Below are 18097 nucleotides of genomic sequence, written 5' to 3'. Positions count from 1 at the left end.
GCACAAATTGAGTTGCCAAATACTCAAAAAAGATTTATGGGGCTGAATGAATAAAAAATTAATTGGTATGGCTTTCTGAAATCTTTTCTGGTCCAGGTTCATTTTTGATCATCCCAAATAGGTAAAATTCATCTCTTACTTACCAGCCATTCAACTACCTATAAAAATGGAATGGACAACCAGCTCCATGATTCAAATTTTTTTCATTTCCATTGTCAGAACCATTCTCTGGACAGCATCCAATAAAAGTGAACAGTAATGTCTTTAATTTTAGAATTTTAAAGCATCCTCAATTTTGACACAGTACAGAGTTCTGTTGACTGCATTTAAAAAGAAATCCATCCCGCCGCCCCGAGAGGTGGGGGTAGTTTGCTGGTATCCTTGAAGACACGTACGCAGAAATGGATTGCAGTGGTTTCCTGCTCTGAATACTGCTGTAGCAAAGCCTCAATGTCAGACATGATTTGTATTTAGAGAAATGTGTGATTTATGAAGCACTTTTGTGTCCACAATCTCATTACTGCTCACAACTACCCTGTCAAGGCCATCAAGCTGGTCCTGTTGAGACCCAGAGAGTTGAGATAACTGGCTGGAGATCATCCCATAATGATACATCACAGTCTTCACACTAATTTGGAGATGTCTAAGTTGGCTTAAAGTTCAACATTCAGAAAACGAAGATCATGGCATCCAGTCCCACCACTTCATGGGAAATAAATGGGGAAACAGTGGAAACAGTGTCAGACTTTATTTTTCTGGGCTCCAAAATCACTACAGATGGTGACTGCAGCCATGAAATTAAAAGACGCTTACTCCTTGGAAGGAAAGTTATGACCAACCTAGATAGCATATTCAAAAGCAGAGACATTACTTTGCCAACAAAGGTTCATCTAGTCAAGGCTATGGTTTTTCCTGTGGTCATGTATGGATGTGAGAGTTGGACTGTGAAGAAGGCTGAGCACCAAAGAATTGATGCTTTTGAACTGTGGTGTTGGAGAAGACTCTTGAGAGTCCCTTGGACTGCAAGGAGATCCAACCAGTCCATTCTGAAGGAGATCAGCCCTGGGATTTCTTTGGAAGGAATGATGCTAAAGCTGAAACTCCAGTACTTTGGCCACCTCATGCGAAGAGTTGACTCATTGGAAAAGACTCTGATGCTGGGAGGGATTGGGGGCAGGAGGAGAAGGGGACGACAGAGGATGAGATGGCTGGATGGCATCACTGACTCGATGGACATGAGTCTGAGTGAACTCCGGGAGTTGGTGATGGACAGGGAGGCCTGGCGTGCTGGGATTCATGGGGTCGCAAAGAGTCAGACACGACTGAGCAACTGATCTGATCTGATCTGATGCTGTCACTGAAAACCTTCCACCACCCCTCCCAGAGCTGGTCTTCCCGGGATTCATGCACATCAGTTAGCTCCCAAGAAAGTGGACACAATATGCACAGGTCTCCTAACTTATAGTTTATTTTTAAAAAGTCATAAACTTGGTTTGGGCTTACTTTAATGGCTAAGAGGAAAATTATAGGGAAGGAAATCAACCAGGTACTCTGTGTCCCAACTCTAAAACAAAATAGGTGTTGTTTTAAGGTCTTCTGCTTGTTAGCTTAGATTTGAGTTTGTAGATGTGTTGATCATGCCAAGGCTTGGCATGTTTAGTCCAGTAGGTGTATTATAACGCACATTGCAAATTACCAAATATTTAAGAGGACTTTTTGAGTGTTATATGTGCATTTCCAAGTTGCAATGTAGATTGAAATTCAGTTTGACAACAGTCTTTGGATGCCTACAGGATGAGGACTATGTATTAGGTATGAAATTAAATATGATCAAATAAGAAACTGTTGATAAAATATAAAGTTTTGAAAAATAAAAATCTTCAAAATTATAATGAAACTTTTCCCATTCCACAAAACCTTTTTTTTTTATTAAAGCCACAATGAAAATTTAAATACTATTTTGTACTTTTTAAAAATCATTTTTGTGTTTACTTTTATTATATGTTTTCCCAACTTTTTCATTATAACTTAACTGTAGGTCAACATTCCTACAAACTTGTATGGATTAAATAAATTTCACAGGCTAGTCTGATGCTATAATCACAATTTATGACATTTTTCTATGGGATAAATTTACTCTCTACTCCCTGAAATGAATGTAAAAAATGTATTGATAGATCAGAAAGAAAATGGAACTTGGAATCTCTTCAATTCCATCATTATTGAAGAGACACCAAATCTGTGCAATGCATGGCTTTTCCCAAGGGCTGCCGTATGCAACTGTTCTGAATACCAATGAAGTGAACAACCTGCAGCTTCCTTACCCTTCTAACAGTTTCTATATCTAGTATTTCATTTGGTTACTTCTAATTTTTAAAGCGCTTCCACAAAGCCATTCAATTAATAATATGCAAAACTTTGAAGAACATTTCTCCATTTTTATGAAATGTATTTTATTAAAAGTGTCATTCTTTTGGCCTTGTTCAACACAGAGTTTTATAAATTATCTCCTCAGTAATATATTATTATAAAGTAATATATGGTCACTGTAGAAAATTTGAAAAATGCATAAACTCTAAGGAGGAAATAAGAAAAACACCCCAAACCCAGTATTCATAAAAGACTATTGTTAGCAACTTTTTCTTCCAATAACATTTCTGTGCATTTTTTTTTCAGATGTATAAACATACACATTTTGAAATTGCCACCATAACACAATTTGAGTAAGGCAAAAGAAATGATTAATCCTGATACTATGAAACCTCTAGCAAACTCTCTGAGTATCTTTTCTTTATTTGTTTTTAAATCCATTATGTAAATATCTTATTTGAGATTTCCTTAAACCTTTTCAGGATGAAAGTGGCAAAATCTTCCTTTGGTTTTTAAAGCTTAATCTAATATGTTAAGTAGCCTAGAATGATTTTACAGTAACCAACTAGAAAGTTGTGAGAACTGACACTCTCCTGAGACATCCTGCCTCCTTCTCTACCACCAGACACAGGGAAACAAGAAAGGCTGAGAGATCCATGTCAAGTCATCCAAGGCTCTGGTCACATGACCACTATCAGCCCATTGCTTTCACATCTAAAATGTAAACACAGCATGTGTATTCACATCCCAGCAGTCAGTCCAAGGAGATATATGTGTATTCCACCTCTCCCCACTATTTGTATTTGCATAATAAATAATTTTAAGTAGTGATGAATGCTGAGAGAAAAGAAATCAGAAAAATGTGATAGAATTTAGTGGGGAAGACTTAAGCTGACCTGGTCCCAGAACAGGCTTTTCTGAAGAGATGTCATGTCCACCGAGGTAGAATCTCAGTAACAAAAGGGACACAAAAATGCAAAGACCTGGGGAGAAAAGGAAGAGTGTTCCAAGCAGATGGAAGAGCCCTGAAGGGGGCAGGAACCTGGTGGCTGGGAGAAACAGAGAGGCTTGGCTGGACCAAAGGGCAGGGGAGGGAGCCTGAGAGAGATGGTGGGAGGGGCATGGGCAGGGGCCCATCCTCTGTTCTGCTGCCCTGGGAAACTCGGATGGTTCAAACCCAGAGCAATGTGATGTGATTTCTGCTTCAAAATGAGGTGTTCTGTGGAAAATGAGGCAATAATAAAAACAGACAGTTTTGGAGGCCACGGGGAGAGATTTGCAAGTGCCCAGGGACCTTGGCTGCCATTAAAGCATAGAGAAAGCAAATTAAAACAATTAGGCAATTCCAAAAGTATCTAAGTGGATTTGGGAAAATCTGGAGAAACCTGTTTTACTGTTATGTCTTAGCCTTATAGATTTGTCCGGGCTTGTGGGCAAAGAGAGAGGTACACCCCCACAATGACACAGGATAGCCACAGGCTCTCCCTGTCAAATCAGGCATGTCTCAGGACTTAAAGGTGGCAGACTGTTTTATTTTCAATTCAAATAAATTGGGGGGTGGGGTTGGTTCTTCAGAAAGAGAACAGCCTGACTCTGGACAGCACATGAACCCTGGTACCAAGGGTGCCATGTGATTCCATGAGCAGAAGTCCCCAGACAGGCAGAATTGTCCTAACTGGAAACACATCTGCAGTTTGTGGTGTCTGGGGCAGGGGCTGTCTGAGCAGGGCCACGAGGGAGCTCCCAGGGTGACCGTGATGTTCTGGGCATGACGGGAGTATAGGTTACACGCTGCATGCGTTTGTTGAAACTCATCGGTGCTACACTTATTACTGATTATCTCACAGTTTGTGGTGTGACCTCAATAACCACTGTCAGTAATCTTGAACTGTATGTAACCAGTGGCATGTCAGGATGAAGGGTACGGCTATCTGTGCCTTACTTTATAATGCATAGAAAAAATTAGATGGTAGGTATGTGTTAAAGTGAACATAATAAAATGCTACTTTAAGGATGCTCACAGTACAATTCTTTTAGGTTTTTGTCCATTTATGAATCATCATAATAAATTGTGAAGATGAAAAGCTGAGTGCCTTGAAGGCCCCCTTCTTGTTTCAGTAGAATTTGTCTTCAGATTTGCTGGAAGGAAAGCAAATCTCTATCATGTTGTATGGAGCTTGACACAAACACTTTTAATTGTCTAGTTTTCAAAGGCTTAGCCTAATATTGAATTCTCTCTGAATAAATTGCTTAAAAACCTAATCCTAAATGCATATTTCAATGAAATTCTTAAAGTACAATATATTATTTTTTCTTTCTTCTTCCCATTGGATAAATATTCTTCTGACAGAGTAACTCTATTTGATGCCCAGTATTTGAGTAAGCCAACCAAATGCGGCCAGTTCACACAGTATCACCGGACAAGCACACATGCACGGAGGTCCCAGCGTCTGTCCGGCACACCTTCTGTCAAGGCAGCTGTCACAGGCCCCAGCAGTTAGCTGTAACAAAAGAAACCTGAAGCTTTGTGTGCATTCACTTCTCAGAACAGCCCTGGGAGGCCAGAATGGATTTTAGCAAGTCTGTATTTGAGGAAACCCTGCTGCGGAGCTCCAGGAAGTCCTTCAGTCTGCATACAGGGGAAGTCCTGACCGGAGGCTTTCTCCTGGCTGAGCTCAGAGCCTTTCCTCTCACAGCTTTGCCTTAGGTCTGCCTCGCTAGTTAGTGATTTTTATTTTTCAATATTACTGATTTAATGGTCTCACATTTAAATGTCCTATATTACATAACATGAGATATTTGGTATAAAGATGGAGCCAAGATTATGCCTTGTTCAGTCAAGAAACCCAGACCAAGCCATTTGCATCCTCACCCCAGACCTGCTGTCTCCCTTTTTGTGTGTGGCAGAGAAGCCTCAGAATAAGCAGCCTTGTCATGTTTTCTGTTGCTACTTTGGTCATTAACCCAGGAGTAGGACTCAAGATGGATTTGCCTTCAGCTCAGTCCAATAGTGTGTTGGCTGCTTTTTCTTAAGAATAAACATGTTGGGCAGTTGGGCAATTTTTTGCCATTATTAAAAAATTTGTCAACATTTTGCACGAAAATTTAGGTCTGTTTCCTCAGAATAGATTTTCCAAAGTAGGGGAATCATCATGACATAGACTTTAAGCATATTTATTTGTATGCACAATCTGTCCAGTTGTTTCCAAAATGTTTTACAAATTAACGTTCATATCAATAATGTGTAATGTTGCTATTGTCTTCCAAATATAGGATCTTTTTTTAAATATGAAAGTAATTTATAGTACCTGTAAATAGTAAAGGGTCATGGTAGGTATTCATCAAATAAGCCCTTTCAGTGCTCATTTAGCACTTTTTGAAAGAATAAATAAAAACACAAGTGTAGTCCTTTTGCAATTATTTTCTTCTTTAACAGGGTAAACTTACCTGACATGTTTTCCTTTTTAACTGATGAAAGTCGTTTTCACATAATTTAATAATAAAAATAGTTCAGCCAAGAGAAATTTACAAATGGATATTTTTGAGCATTTAAAATGAAAACATTTGTGATTGCTTTCATCCTTCTGTGTACAGAAGAAACCCTTCAGAAACATGCTCCAACACCCAGTTCTAGTCAACACTGGTCACCTGGCTGGCATGAAGGGCATGACCAATACTTGGGGCTGCCTAGACCAGAGCTGACCAGTTAGGCTGAAATTTAGGGATCATAGCCTCCAAGGTGTGCCAACAGAAAGGTCACCTCTTGTTGTCAAAATCCTGCACTTCCATTCATGCTGGCATCTTTAAGGACCTTCGAATTGGGAAATCAGTCTGGCCTCATCTGTATGCACTGCAGCCAACTGTGTGCAGTGATTCCAACTTGAGGTTGCAATCAGAGCAGCCCACACTCCTAAGTGAAGGCAGCCAGGGATGTTGGGTCCGTCCTGTGTTATGGTTGAAAGAGTGATGAAATCACTGTGCCCTGGAGCCCGTGCAGGGGGCTCTGTCTTGTAAGCCATTGCAGTTCCCTTGTAAGCATTCTCTCTACCGCCAAATTTGAAAGAGACCACAGAAGGGAGAAGAGGGAAATCCTCACAAAGTCAAAGAGGAAGTAAGGGTTGCTTCATATTTAATGGTGGTGTAAACGCTTCACGTTCATTATGTGGTGTCTGAACATGCGCTCAGTGCCTTGGCACCAAAATGCAAGAGCAGACAGTCAAATGATGCTCTGCAGAACACTACCGTGGGGAGGGAGCAAAAAACCTATCAAATAGAAATGCAGATTTGGGAAGAGTTCCTCAGGAAGTCCCCACATATCGACTCTGGTGTTGGTTTTGTGCTCAACCACCTGGTTGCAGATTGCAGCCCTGCCTGGTCAGGTCTGAATCAAACCTCCAAAGCCAGAGGCCATATTTCCTCACTTATGATAATTTTGGCTCAAAGTACAGTCGCTCACCAGCTCCCTGCTTCAAAAGTCCCAAACCTCTTTGTTTTCTTATGCTTGCCTATACATGTTGTTCAAAGAGCTAATTTATAAACATGGCTTTATTATAATCCTCTCCTTTGCTTTTAAATATAGACTACCAAATGTATTTTCATAGTCTGACTTCATCCCCTAATTTAAAATGTTTTCTTATATTAAGTTTGACAGCTGAAAACATCAGGGCATTAAGTGTGCCAAGGCCACATCCCAGCAACTGCCAAACCCTTGCCCCTCCACCTGGGTGGCAGGCTCCTTAGAGTGTGGCAGACACAAAGACATGCTGGTTTCTTAGCAACCAAGTGTGTTTTCATGTTACTTTCTAAGTTTTATATAATATTTGATTTTATTCTTTGGTGCATCAGTTTAGAATATTTTTTGTCTCTGGTCAATAGTTTTTAATTTACAGTCTTGTCATTAATTTTAGGTTGTACAAAGCTGTGGTAGGAAACTATGTTTGTAAATAGTCTTTCAACACATAATAATGTGACATGTTATCTTTTTGCAAAGTAAAAGTTCATTATATATTTATTAACATTGCAAATATACAATTATTGTCTATTTTTTCATGCATTTTACTAAAACTCTTATAGACTGTTTGGTCTCAAAGATTTCCATAGGGTTTTCATCTGTTTCTCCTTGAATTTTTAATATTTTTAAACAGTTGCATGCATTATAGAGATGAACTAGTCCTTAGTTTGAACTGCATCTTGTATAAACTTTTAAACATTGTTTATCACGCTTGTCCTGAGTGGCCTTCAATCAGAATTACTATCCTAAGTCACTGAAGCATGCGATTAGTTGAAGACTGTGAAGATTGTTTTATTTTAGTTTTTCTACTTTACTTTATTTCACGTGATACCTTTTTTCCCTTGTTTCCAGTTTGCCAAGGGACAAGTAACAAGCTCACCCAGTTGGGCACTTTTGAAGACCACTTTCTGAGCCTACAGAGGATGTTCAACAACTGTGAGGTGGTCCTTGGGAATTTGGAAATTACCTACATGCAGAGTAGTTACAACCTTTCTTTTCTCAAGGTTAGTTCAATGAATTTGATCCTTACCCAAATACAGTAGAAGTAAATATAAGTAAATAAGGCCTTGGCAGAATTTAACTGGCAGTGTATTTACTATTGCTATGGCAATTACTTACACATGCAAGTTTTATGGAAAGGTCACTTTAGCAGATAGTGTCAAGTTGTAGCTATAAAAGAATAGCAAAGAGAAATAGACTAGCCTGGCATTCTGCTATCATTGTGGACACTAATCTTTTAACCAGCACTGCAGCCGTGGTATCCTGCTATACTGGCTGTGTTTGAAAAAAAGAAAGAAGACCTGCTTTGTAGCCCTTGCCTGTTTTCTTGGTATAAATACTCCCACCATGGTTGATTTCTGGCTACCAAGAGTTTAAAAACTAGTTCACAAAACTCCCATGTGCTTTGCATTAGGCTCCAGTGAGCCAATAGGAGCCAGCCTTAAAAGCTTCTGAGTTTGGTGTAGTTAAACTTAGGATTTGATTGGTTTTCTTCTGGGTTTGTTTGTTTGTTTTTGATGGAAAGCCTGCAAGACAAATACAAAATAAATTAATAAAATGTTTCCATTTTCTGCTAAGTCTGTTAAACACCAGGCAAAATGAAAGTCACAGCATTCCTCAGTAATGCACATGGTCCGTTGTTACTGCTGTCAAGCTCAAGAGGCAAAAATGCAGGAATCACTATAAATCTTGTTACCTCCCATGGGGTTCAGTGGTAATCATCTACATGATTCGTCAACCACTCCTGTTCAGCTAGGTGTCCTGGGCTCTCTGGATCCACTTTAGATCTTGCATTCATGAGTTCCTCCAAAGAGAAGTAATATGTTCATGTTTTATTTCCTTAGACCATCCAGGAGGTTGCCGGCTATGTACTCATTGCCCTCAACACAGTGGAGAAGATTCCGTTGGAAAACCTGCAGATCATCCGAGGAAATGTGCTTTATGAAAACACCCATGCCTTAGCGGTCTTATCCAACTATGGAGCAAACAAAACCGGACTGAGGGAGCTGCCCTTGAGAAACTTACAGGGTGAGAGCAGGGCGCAGGAGGCTATAGTATGAAGAGCGACTTGGACGGTACTTAGCAGACTGGGTGCTTTTCTGAATTCCACTCAGGGAAGACTTTTGTTTTGCATGCCAGCCATATGCAAGAGAGAGTGAGTAGAAGTTCTAAGAAGACAGTAGTTAATGGGGCAGGAAGGGAAGAGTTAAGCCAAGTACAGGTTCTGTCTTGTTCATGGAAATGTATCCAGAGAGTTACAAAATAAATTAAGACATGGTAAAGGTTCTGGAAAAACGAGAGTATGACCAGATGACGGGACTGGAATGCTCAGGTAGTCCGCCGGTCTTACTGCCTGGACCTCATGTATAAGGGACAAAGAGTAAAAATCCAACCACTGTCTGAGACATTTTCCAGAGTCACGCTATTATACAGAAAGCCATTTTTAAGTTTGTAAGGATAGAGAATGAAGGTATTACAGGTGAAGTTTGAGTTCTTGTGGGGAGGGCACTTACAAGGGTGCTGTGAGAGAAAACTGTGGAAAAACGGCAAGTTGATTTTTAAAATTTGAAGATAACGAGGACTGTGGCAGGTACAGTGCCAGCCATGTCAAATTGGTAATTTAATTGAATGCCCCTCACCTTCTTTCAGAGCAAGTGGTATGCTCTGCCATTTTACAAAAAAAAAAAAAAAAGAAAATTGGTCAAAGTAACCCTCTTGAATTCCTACAGGAGTGAGGAAATGGCCAGGGTTGGCCACCCAGACCGTGCCACAGAGCCCTAACCTTCCCTCGTGCCTCGCGGCTCTGATGGGCAGCTGGGCCAGCCCTGAAGGGGCTGAGAGCAGAGGACACACAGCAGAGGAGGGTCGCGGGCCTGACCCCAGGCCGGGGTGCAGGGCGGGCTGACTGCCCGAGCCCCATGGCGCCTGTGTGCGGGTCAGCTCCTGGGCTCTGCATTTATGAAATGGCCTTAGGGCTCCCCTCAGCCTCCCGCACTGTTGGGTGCGGTGCTGGCACTGGGCTGTGCTGTCCTTGCCGTCAGCCCCCTGGGATGCCTCCCAAAGTCGCTGTCTCGTGGTGCCAGACAGAGGCAGGTGGGGGTGCAGACTGTCATTTTCCAGCCCCAGCTCTATCAGCTCCATGGCTTACCAGCCAGGCGCCTGGGAGTGGGTTCTTTCTGTGATTTCAAAAATGGGGGGGGACAATGGTAACAGACTCCCCAGGGTTGTTGAGAAGATTAAGTGAATTACTGCAGATAAAGCCCCAGGGAGCTGTTTCTGTGCTTGGTATTATTTCTGTTGTGAGTATTGGGGTCGTATCAATTCAGATTATTTAATTTTATTAAATAATCCTCTAATTTGGATTATTCGACATGAGTTACAACCCACTCCAGCATTCTTGCCTGGAGAATCCCATGGACAGAAAGGAGCCTGACGGGCTATAGTCCATGCGGTCGCAAAAGTGTCAGGTATGACTTAATGACTAAACAACAACAGTTGATAACTAACACGGGCCTCTGGTCATCCCGCTGCTGTCCCCTTGGCCTTCCTGCTCCTGGTCTGTCATCCTGAGGCTCCTGAAGCCCCAGCTCTCTCTTCTATGTCTCCAGCTCTGGCCTCTCATGAGTTTATCCCTTGACTCTGGCTCCCTTCTCAGTGAAGCTTTTCACTTGGTTGTCCAGCTGTCATATCTGATTTCACACCCAAAATAAGCTGTGGCCCTTTCCGACCCCCCAGCCTGCCCTCTGTGACTGCAGCCCCTCCCCACCATCTGCCGAAGGAACTGCTTACCTGGCCCCTCACGGCCTCTGCTGGGGCTGTCTGTCTGCCTGGAGCACACTGAGCCCACTTCCATCTGGGTTCCTCCACATGTTCTCTTCCCAGAGATGTTATTCTTTCCAATAGCCAAAGAGAGCTTCCCCAGAAGAACTCTTCCTTTTCTGTGTCCTCTCCCACTCTGGGATGCTTGGCATTACTTACATATCTAGAATTGAGTTATGGTCAGAGGACCATGTGAGGATTAGCTCAGGCCATGCATATGTCTGACTACTAGGTGGTACAGTGGTAAAGAGATTCAACAGACGCAGGTTCGATCCCTGGGTCAGGAAGATCCTCTGGAGGAGGAAATGGCAACCCACTCCAGTATTCTTGCCTGGAAAATTCCATGCACAGAGGAACTTAACAGCCCATGGGGTTGCAGAGTCAGACACGACTGAGTGACTGAGCATGCATGCATGTAAAGCAGCTGGCACAGTGCCAGCCTCGTCATGGGTCATGGTCCTCTGTGAACAAGAGGTTATTGACTGTGCATTGCCCCTCACATGCTTGTCATTTCCTAGAGAGGAGCCAGCAGGAATCATTCGTCTCCACATGCCTCATAGCACTCACTTCCATGTTCTGTGCACAGAAGCCATTCGGTAAATGTTTGCATAAGTGTCATGGGGGAATACTTGCCCTCTGCTCCAGCTCAAGTTTTCTTATCACCCCTGGTGTTTCACGTCATTCCAACTCTTCCTTTGAGCAGTTGAACGGTTTTAAGTCTTTGCCTTCCCTTGGCCACCCAGTCTCTTCATCACACATACAGATCCTTCCTGCTCCACTTTCCCCACTTTCCCAAGCACCTCACAGCATCTTCCCTTCCACCCACCCTTCCTGTCCCATCTGCCCTTTCACACTGTCATCACGCGCTAACCCCGGTCCGGCTGGGACCAGCCAGCCTCCCTGGGAACCACCAACTTAGTGTATACCTGTCATTCATGCTACTTGACTAAAGCATTATCTTCCCATGGCCCCTGATTTCTAAATTCTGGTCATTCATTGCTCAAAGACCCAGTGCAGGAGAATCCCAACTCCTCCATAGAGGAATCCATCAACTCACTTTCCACTGCCCCACTGCAGTTCCAGGGAGTCTCATTTGCATGCTGCCATCTCTTAACAGAAGGTAAAATGTGAAGAAGCATATGCATACTTCACAAGAGTTTAGAAGAGATGGCAAGTTTGCTCATGGGGGTTCCTTTCTCATGCAGAAATTCTGCAAGGTGCCGTGCGATTCAGCAACAACCCTGTCCTCTGCAACGTGGAGACCATCCAGTGGCGGGACATCGTCAACCCTGATTTTCTAAGCAACATGACAGGGGACTTTCAGAACCAGCAGGGCAACTGTAAGTGTTCCACGGTGCCCCCCCCCAACCCCACCCCCGGATTGCAGCTCATAAGGCAGGGCGGAGCTGTAGAGTTGGGGTGGGAGCCAGAGAAGGCACAGTTCATGTTAAGTTACATGAATCTACAGCAAAAATAAGTAGTAAACAGATTATATGCTCACTAGAAGAGCACGTATTTAAGACAGAAATAGGTCTGTTTTTCGTGGAGACAGCTCACTTGCTTACAGGTCACACACACACACCCCCCGGCCCTGCCAGGGCAGCTGAGCTCTCCTGTGGCATTGAGAAAAGCCCATCGTGCCAACCCTGGCAAGGGGCTTCTCTCATCCTGTTTGAGGAGACTAACCAGGCTTTTGTAGCTTCCGATTTTCTGCTGAGGCTCAAAGTGGCGCCAGACCCTTTGGAAGCTTTGAGGCTCAGCTCTGCCCTTCTGCTCATAGCTCCCAGGCACTCCCACATGGATGGAGTGCCCGGCAGAACTAAGGAGCACACGGGGATAAGCTTGTCCATATTTAACTAGTGCCCATGACCTAGTCCCCACTATTCATCAATAAAGGGAGCAGCTGGCCAGGACCATGCTGCAGGTCAAGTCTCCCCGTTAGCACCCTTGACATACCTCGTGGGGAACTTTGACAACCCCAGTTTCCAAGTAGCCTGCTCCCTTCCTGATCTCCCTCATCTTTCAGGCTTTTAAAATAAGAAGCCATCACCATTTCCTGCTTCTCTGTTTTCCAACAACTGTGCAGTGGATGCATGGGTGCTTTTTTTGCCTTTTTTTTTTTTTTTTTTTTTGGTGTTTTTGGTCTTAGAATTTGAAGCTGATATGGATCTTAAAAATCAACTAAAGCTGCTTTGTTTTTTGCTTTTTTTTCTTTGACTTGATTGATTAATTATGATGAAATACCTTTAAGATAAATTTACCATCTTAACCATTTGTGTGTGTGTGTGTGTGTGTGTGTATGTGTGTGTGTAATCAAGTTTTATTAAAGTATAAAGGAGATAGAGAATGCTTCTGACATAGGCATCAGAAAGGGACAGAAGAGTACCCCCTGCTAGTCCCCAACTGGATGTTACATAGTCACTAGCAGTCTGTTAATGGAAGACAGGAAGGTCTTAGGCCTTTAAGTACAGTCAGTGGCATTAAGCACATTCACGTCGTTCTGCAGCCATCACCACCAGTCGTGTATTTTCCTCTTGACAAACTAAAACTGTCCCCGCTGACCACTAACGCTCCACTCCCAGGCCTTGCATCCATCATCTTACTTTCAGCCTACGAATTAGACAACTTTAGGTGCCCTATATGAGCAAAATCACACAGTATTTGTCCTTTTGTGACAAATTTGACAAATTTGTACTTTTGTGACTGACTGCTTTCACTGAACACAGTGTCTTCAAGAGCCATTCAAGTTAGAGCATGTGTCAGAACTTCCTTCCTTAATATGGCTGAATAATATTTCATTTGTTTATACATTCATCTGTCAATGAACACTTGAATTGCTTGAGTGGCTTCCACCTTTTGACAATTGTGGACAAAATGCTGCTGTGAACATGGGCATTGAGCCCTTTGACTGTGTAAATGCATTATTCCAACAGATACCCAACTGACCTACTTTGCTTGCAAGAAAGCAAAAGCTTTCTTTTACAATGTAAAATTTTACATTTTCCAGAGATGGAGGTTAGCCTTTGCTCAGCAATCTGATGAACAGTGGGGAGGTTAAATTGTGTAAATTTGTAACAACAACAATAACAACAACAACAAAAAATAAAACTGACATGGAAAGGCTGTGAGCGTAATATGGTTTTGCTATAGATCAAATCAGGTACCCAAAGTAGCTCACCTGCCCTCCTTACACCATAGCTGCAGAAATGACCTGGCAAAACAGTGTTGGGAAAGACAAATGGTGAACAGGTTTATGCAATAATAAGATTCAAATATTACAAAGCTACAAGCAATAAACCAAGATGGTATTGGTTTAAGAATAGACATATAAAAATAAGCCATAGACAAATAAGACAGTCGCGTTCACTTTTCACTTCCATGCATTAGAGAAGGAAATGGCAACCCACTCCAGTGTTCTTGCCTGGAGAATCCCAGGGACACCAGCCTGGTGGGCTGCTGTCTATGGGGTTGCACAGAGTCAGACACGACTGATGTGACTTAGCAGTAGCAGCAGCTGAATCCAATGTCCATAAAGAAATGACATTGTAAGCAAATAAGAAAAGAATTAAATATTTAATATATTATTCTGGAATGTCACTACTAAAGGAAAAATACCTAAGTGACAGAACTATTAATGGAGTTTTTTTTAAAGGAACTAAGGATATTAGGTTAGTCACATTGAAATTACAAAACCACCATCACCCGTTGCCTGTGTTTCCCTCATTAGTTGCCTGACCAGGGACAAACTCACAGTCTTGCTCCTCTCAACTGGAGCTTTCAGGTCACAGATGACTTCTGAGAGCTTGTTTCATGTCATCTTTACCCAAAAAATCTCATAAGGTGATTTAAGTGTTTTATGGACATGGGTGTTATGGACAGAAAAGTTACTTAATATTACGTTATTATTGATGTAGTTTGGAATTTGAAGTTAGAATGGGTAGGTTTACTCAAGAGGAAATTGAAATAAATCTATAATCCACTTCATATACCACTGTAAATTCCAAATGCATGTTAAACATAAAAAATGTTGAGTGTATATATAAGTGCTAGAAAGAAACATAAAAATAAATATTTGTAATATCAAGTTAAATAAAAGCCAAAGTTAGATACTATAAAAGAAAACTTCCATATAAAAAAATATTAATGATGGGAAAATACTGTGCAGCTTCTGACTGCCTTGAAAAGGTTAATATTGTTGCTATGTGACTATGTAATGTAGTCTTCTAAATCCTAAGGAAAAGGTGACTACCTCTCCAAAAATGGGTCAAGGACATGAGCAGCTCCCCTCTCCCCATCACACACACACATACACACACACACACACAGCCAAAAATAAAGTAAAATATTATTTGTCATTGTATTACAAATGGTTAAAATAAAATAAAGAAGCATCATTTTTGCCTTTGCTAAAGACATATGTTCCTTTTGATTTTTCAATGCCTATATTGGCAAAGAAACAGAAATTTACATAGTCTACTTGTGGGCATGTAAGTTAATTTTGGCAATATGTATTGAAGTTTTAAAGTATGCATGCCTCTGGCCTATGAACATCATGTCTAGGAATATTAAGGAAAAAATGAGAGGAATGAAAATTGTAAAGGATGCAGAAAAATATTTTTGTTCAAGCATATTCCTTATATCCTTGTGTTTAATACATTTGAAAAGAAACTTATGTCTAAAAACAAGAGATTGGTTAAATAAATTGTGGTACAGCCATGCCATTAAAAATTAATGTTATTTTGCATCAAACCTGGACTGGCGACTCATTTCATATATGATATTGATATATGGCAAAACCAATACAATATTGTAAAGTAAAAAAAATAAAATTAAATAAAAAAATTAAATAAATAGAATAAAGTAAAATTAAAAAATTAAAAAAAAATAAAAATTCATGTTAGGTAGAAGGATATTTAAAGGCATGGAAAATTGTCATAATGTATCATGAATTATTAAGTTATAATGCAATGTGTAATGTGATATTAATTCTTATGTATAGATATACTTATGCCTATATTGTGGAGAAGGCAATGGCACCCCACTCCAGTACTCTTGCCTGGAAAATCCCATGGACGGAGGAGCCTGGAAGGCTGCAGTCCATGGGGTCACTGAGGGTCGGACAAGACTGAGTGACTTCACTTTCACTTTTCACTTTCATGAATTGGAAAAGGAAATGGCAACCCACTCCAATACTCTTGCCTGGAGAATCCCAGGGACGGGGGAGCCTGGTGGGCTGCCGTCTATGGGGTCACACAGAGTCAGACACGACTGAAGCGACTTAGCAGCAGCAGCAGCATGCCTATATTGATTACCTCTGGATGCGCCTCAATTCTTCTTTTTGCTTTTTTCTGTTACTCATATTTTAAATAATCTCTGTGATTCTTTTTTTGTCACAGTAGTTTATATATTAATCATAAACAGACTTTGAATTCCTTAATTGGCAAATATTTCCTGTGTTATGGAAAGATGTCATTAAACATTTTTATTTTAAATATTTTCTTTTATAAACTTATATGCTTATAATAGAAATTTGAAAATATGGTGACATATAGGGTAAAAAGGAAAGATCACATGGTGTCACTGTACAGACGTAACCACACTGAACATACCTACCTGTTACTTTGCTCTTTCCTTTTAGGCTTCTCTCTGTCTGCCTGGTCTCCGTTTCTGTCTCTTCCCGGTGTATGACTGACACCATCCATTCGGGGCTCAGCTGCCCATCTTTCAGGATTTTGAGAAGCACCAGCATTACACTAGGGCCTTTCACCCCTGGGATCAACTATAAACCTTGTTGGTCATACTGAAGGGGTGCCCTCGTCCCACCATCACTTGGCAAATCATCTCTTCCATTTAAAACTGAAATTCTCCCAGAGACTGAATTCTCCTGACTGTAGCAGACTTTGGGACATATATTAAGTCCCTTGGGTTTTTTCCCTCATGAGCGTCTTTTTAAATCATCTTGCAAACCAACCAGCTGAACAAGTAGAGAATAAGAAATTTGAAAGCTCTTGTTTCTAGGCTGCAGCTCTGCTTAGAGGCTGGGGCAGGTGTTGTCAGTTTCTCATTCCCTTTCCCTGTGATTATGAATTTAACTATTACTTTTATATTTTAGGCCCAAAGTGTGATCCAGCCTGTCTCAACAGAAGCTGCTGGGGTGCCGGGGAGGAGAACTGCCAGAAATGTGAGTCAGGAACAGAATTTCACTGGCCACCTTCTCCCCTTACACTTGGCTGATGGTATTGATGTTCGTTTTCCCTTTGAAGACTCCAAGCATTGTTGATTTTAAGGCCAGATGTTAGCAGCTACATGAGCGACAGGCTTGCACCTCTCCCCGCATGCGCTTAGTCCAGCACGGGCCACCGCCGGCGCTGCAGCCTGGCGTGAACCAGCGCGGCCCGCCACCCAGGCCTTCTCTCTGAACAGTCGTTTTGTTTTTCCTGGAATCGGAAGCTTGTCTCTGTTTCTTGCATCACGACACCTCCTGTGTCCTCTCCCTTCCTGCCCCTCTTTTGGGTACCCACCTCCAAAGAAGCAAGAGCAGCTTCTTGAAGGGGATTTCTCTGCGGGAATCCTAGCTTAAGACCATGAATGGCCAGGAAATCTAGGGACATGTCAGCTTGATCTGTGTTTAGGTCAAATTGTGATGTGATTGTTATGCCCTTTTAAACACTGCTTTCTGACAGGCGTCATGTTATTTGTACATACTTTCTGTTACCCCAAAACTCAATTCTTGTCAGTCTCTAGTTTAACAAGTCTGAAAGTCCAGGGTTAATCTGAGTCAGTTCTCCTAAGTGATTAAAAACAAGTAGAAAAAAAGAAAACATACAGTAAGAAAGATCAAGATAGTTGAGTTTAGCAGAACAAGCATGTTTGGGAACTTAAGTGTAGAATCACTAAATTCATCCTTGTTATCAGCCTTTCATCGCCATTTGCAAGCGCTCCCAGGGTCCCTGAGAACTGATCCTTCCACCTTCCTGACCCCGCAGCTCACAGTGGCCTTTGCTTCCTTTCAGTGACCAAGATCATCTGTGCCCAGCAGTGTTCCGGGCGCTGCCGCGGCAGGTCCCCCAGCGACTGCTGCCACAACCAGTGTGCCGCTGGCTGCACGGGGCCACGGGAGAGCGACTGCCTGGTAAGACGCACCGCAGCTTCTGCGGCCCGAAGTTCAGGGGCCTCCCTTTGACTGAAATGTGCTGACTGATGTTTGCAGCCGCCAGGTAACAAAGCATCTTTCAGTGACCGGCCTTCACCACCTACTTGGTGACCTTGGGTAAATTATGTGACCTCACCTACCGTTACGTGGTCTAAAGGGCACGACGTATGTGGCATCAACACCCGAGACCAGGGCACAGAATGAGCCAAACACTAGCTGTGTTACTTACCCCTCATGCCTGTTGT

The 18097-nt window shown here is 42.0% G+C and overlaps 1 protein-coding gene across 1 annotated transcript in view; it reads left to right on the top strand.

Moving 5' to 3' along the window:
- Positions 1–18097, top strand: part of EGFR (epidermal growth factor receptor) — a 218346-nt gene that overhangs the window by 137410 nt on the left and 62839 nt on the right. Inside the window, exons 2-6 of the mRNA XM_025273080.3 lie at positions 7733–7884; positions 8725–8908; positions 11905–12039; positions 16812–16880; positions 17713–17831. Coding sequence (XP_025128865.2) covers positions 7733–7884; positions 8725–8908; positions 11905–12039; positions 16812–16880; positions 17713–17831 — 659 coding nt within the window. The remainder of the gene's footprint in view (positions 1–7732; positions 7885–8724; positions 8909–11904; positions 12040–16811; positions 16881–17712; positions 17832–18097) is intronic.

Source organism: Bubalus bubalis, chromosome 21 (genome assembly GCF_019923935.1).
Source record: "Bubalus bubalis isolate 160015118507 breed Murrah chromosome 21, NDDB_SH_1, whole genome shotgun sequence".
Taxonomy (NCBI): Eukaryota; Metazoa; Chordata; class Mammalia; order Artiodactyla; family Bovidae; genus Bubalus; species Bubalus bubalis.
The sequence above is the reverse complement of the archived record's forward strand: the minus strand, read 5'-3'. Positions and strand labels throughout refer to the sequence as shown.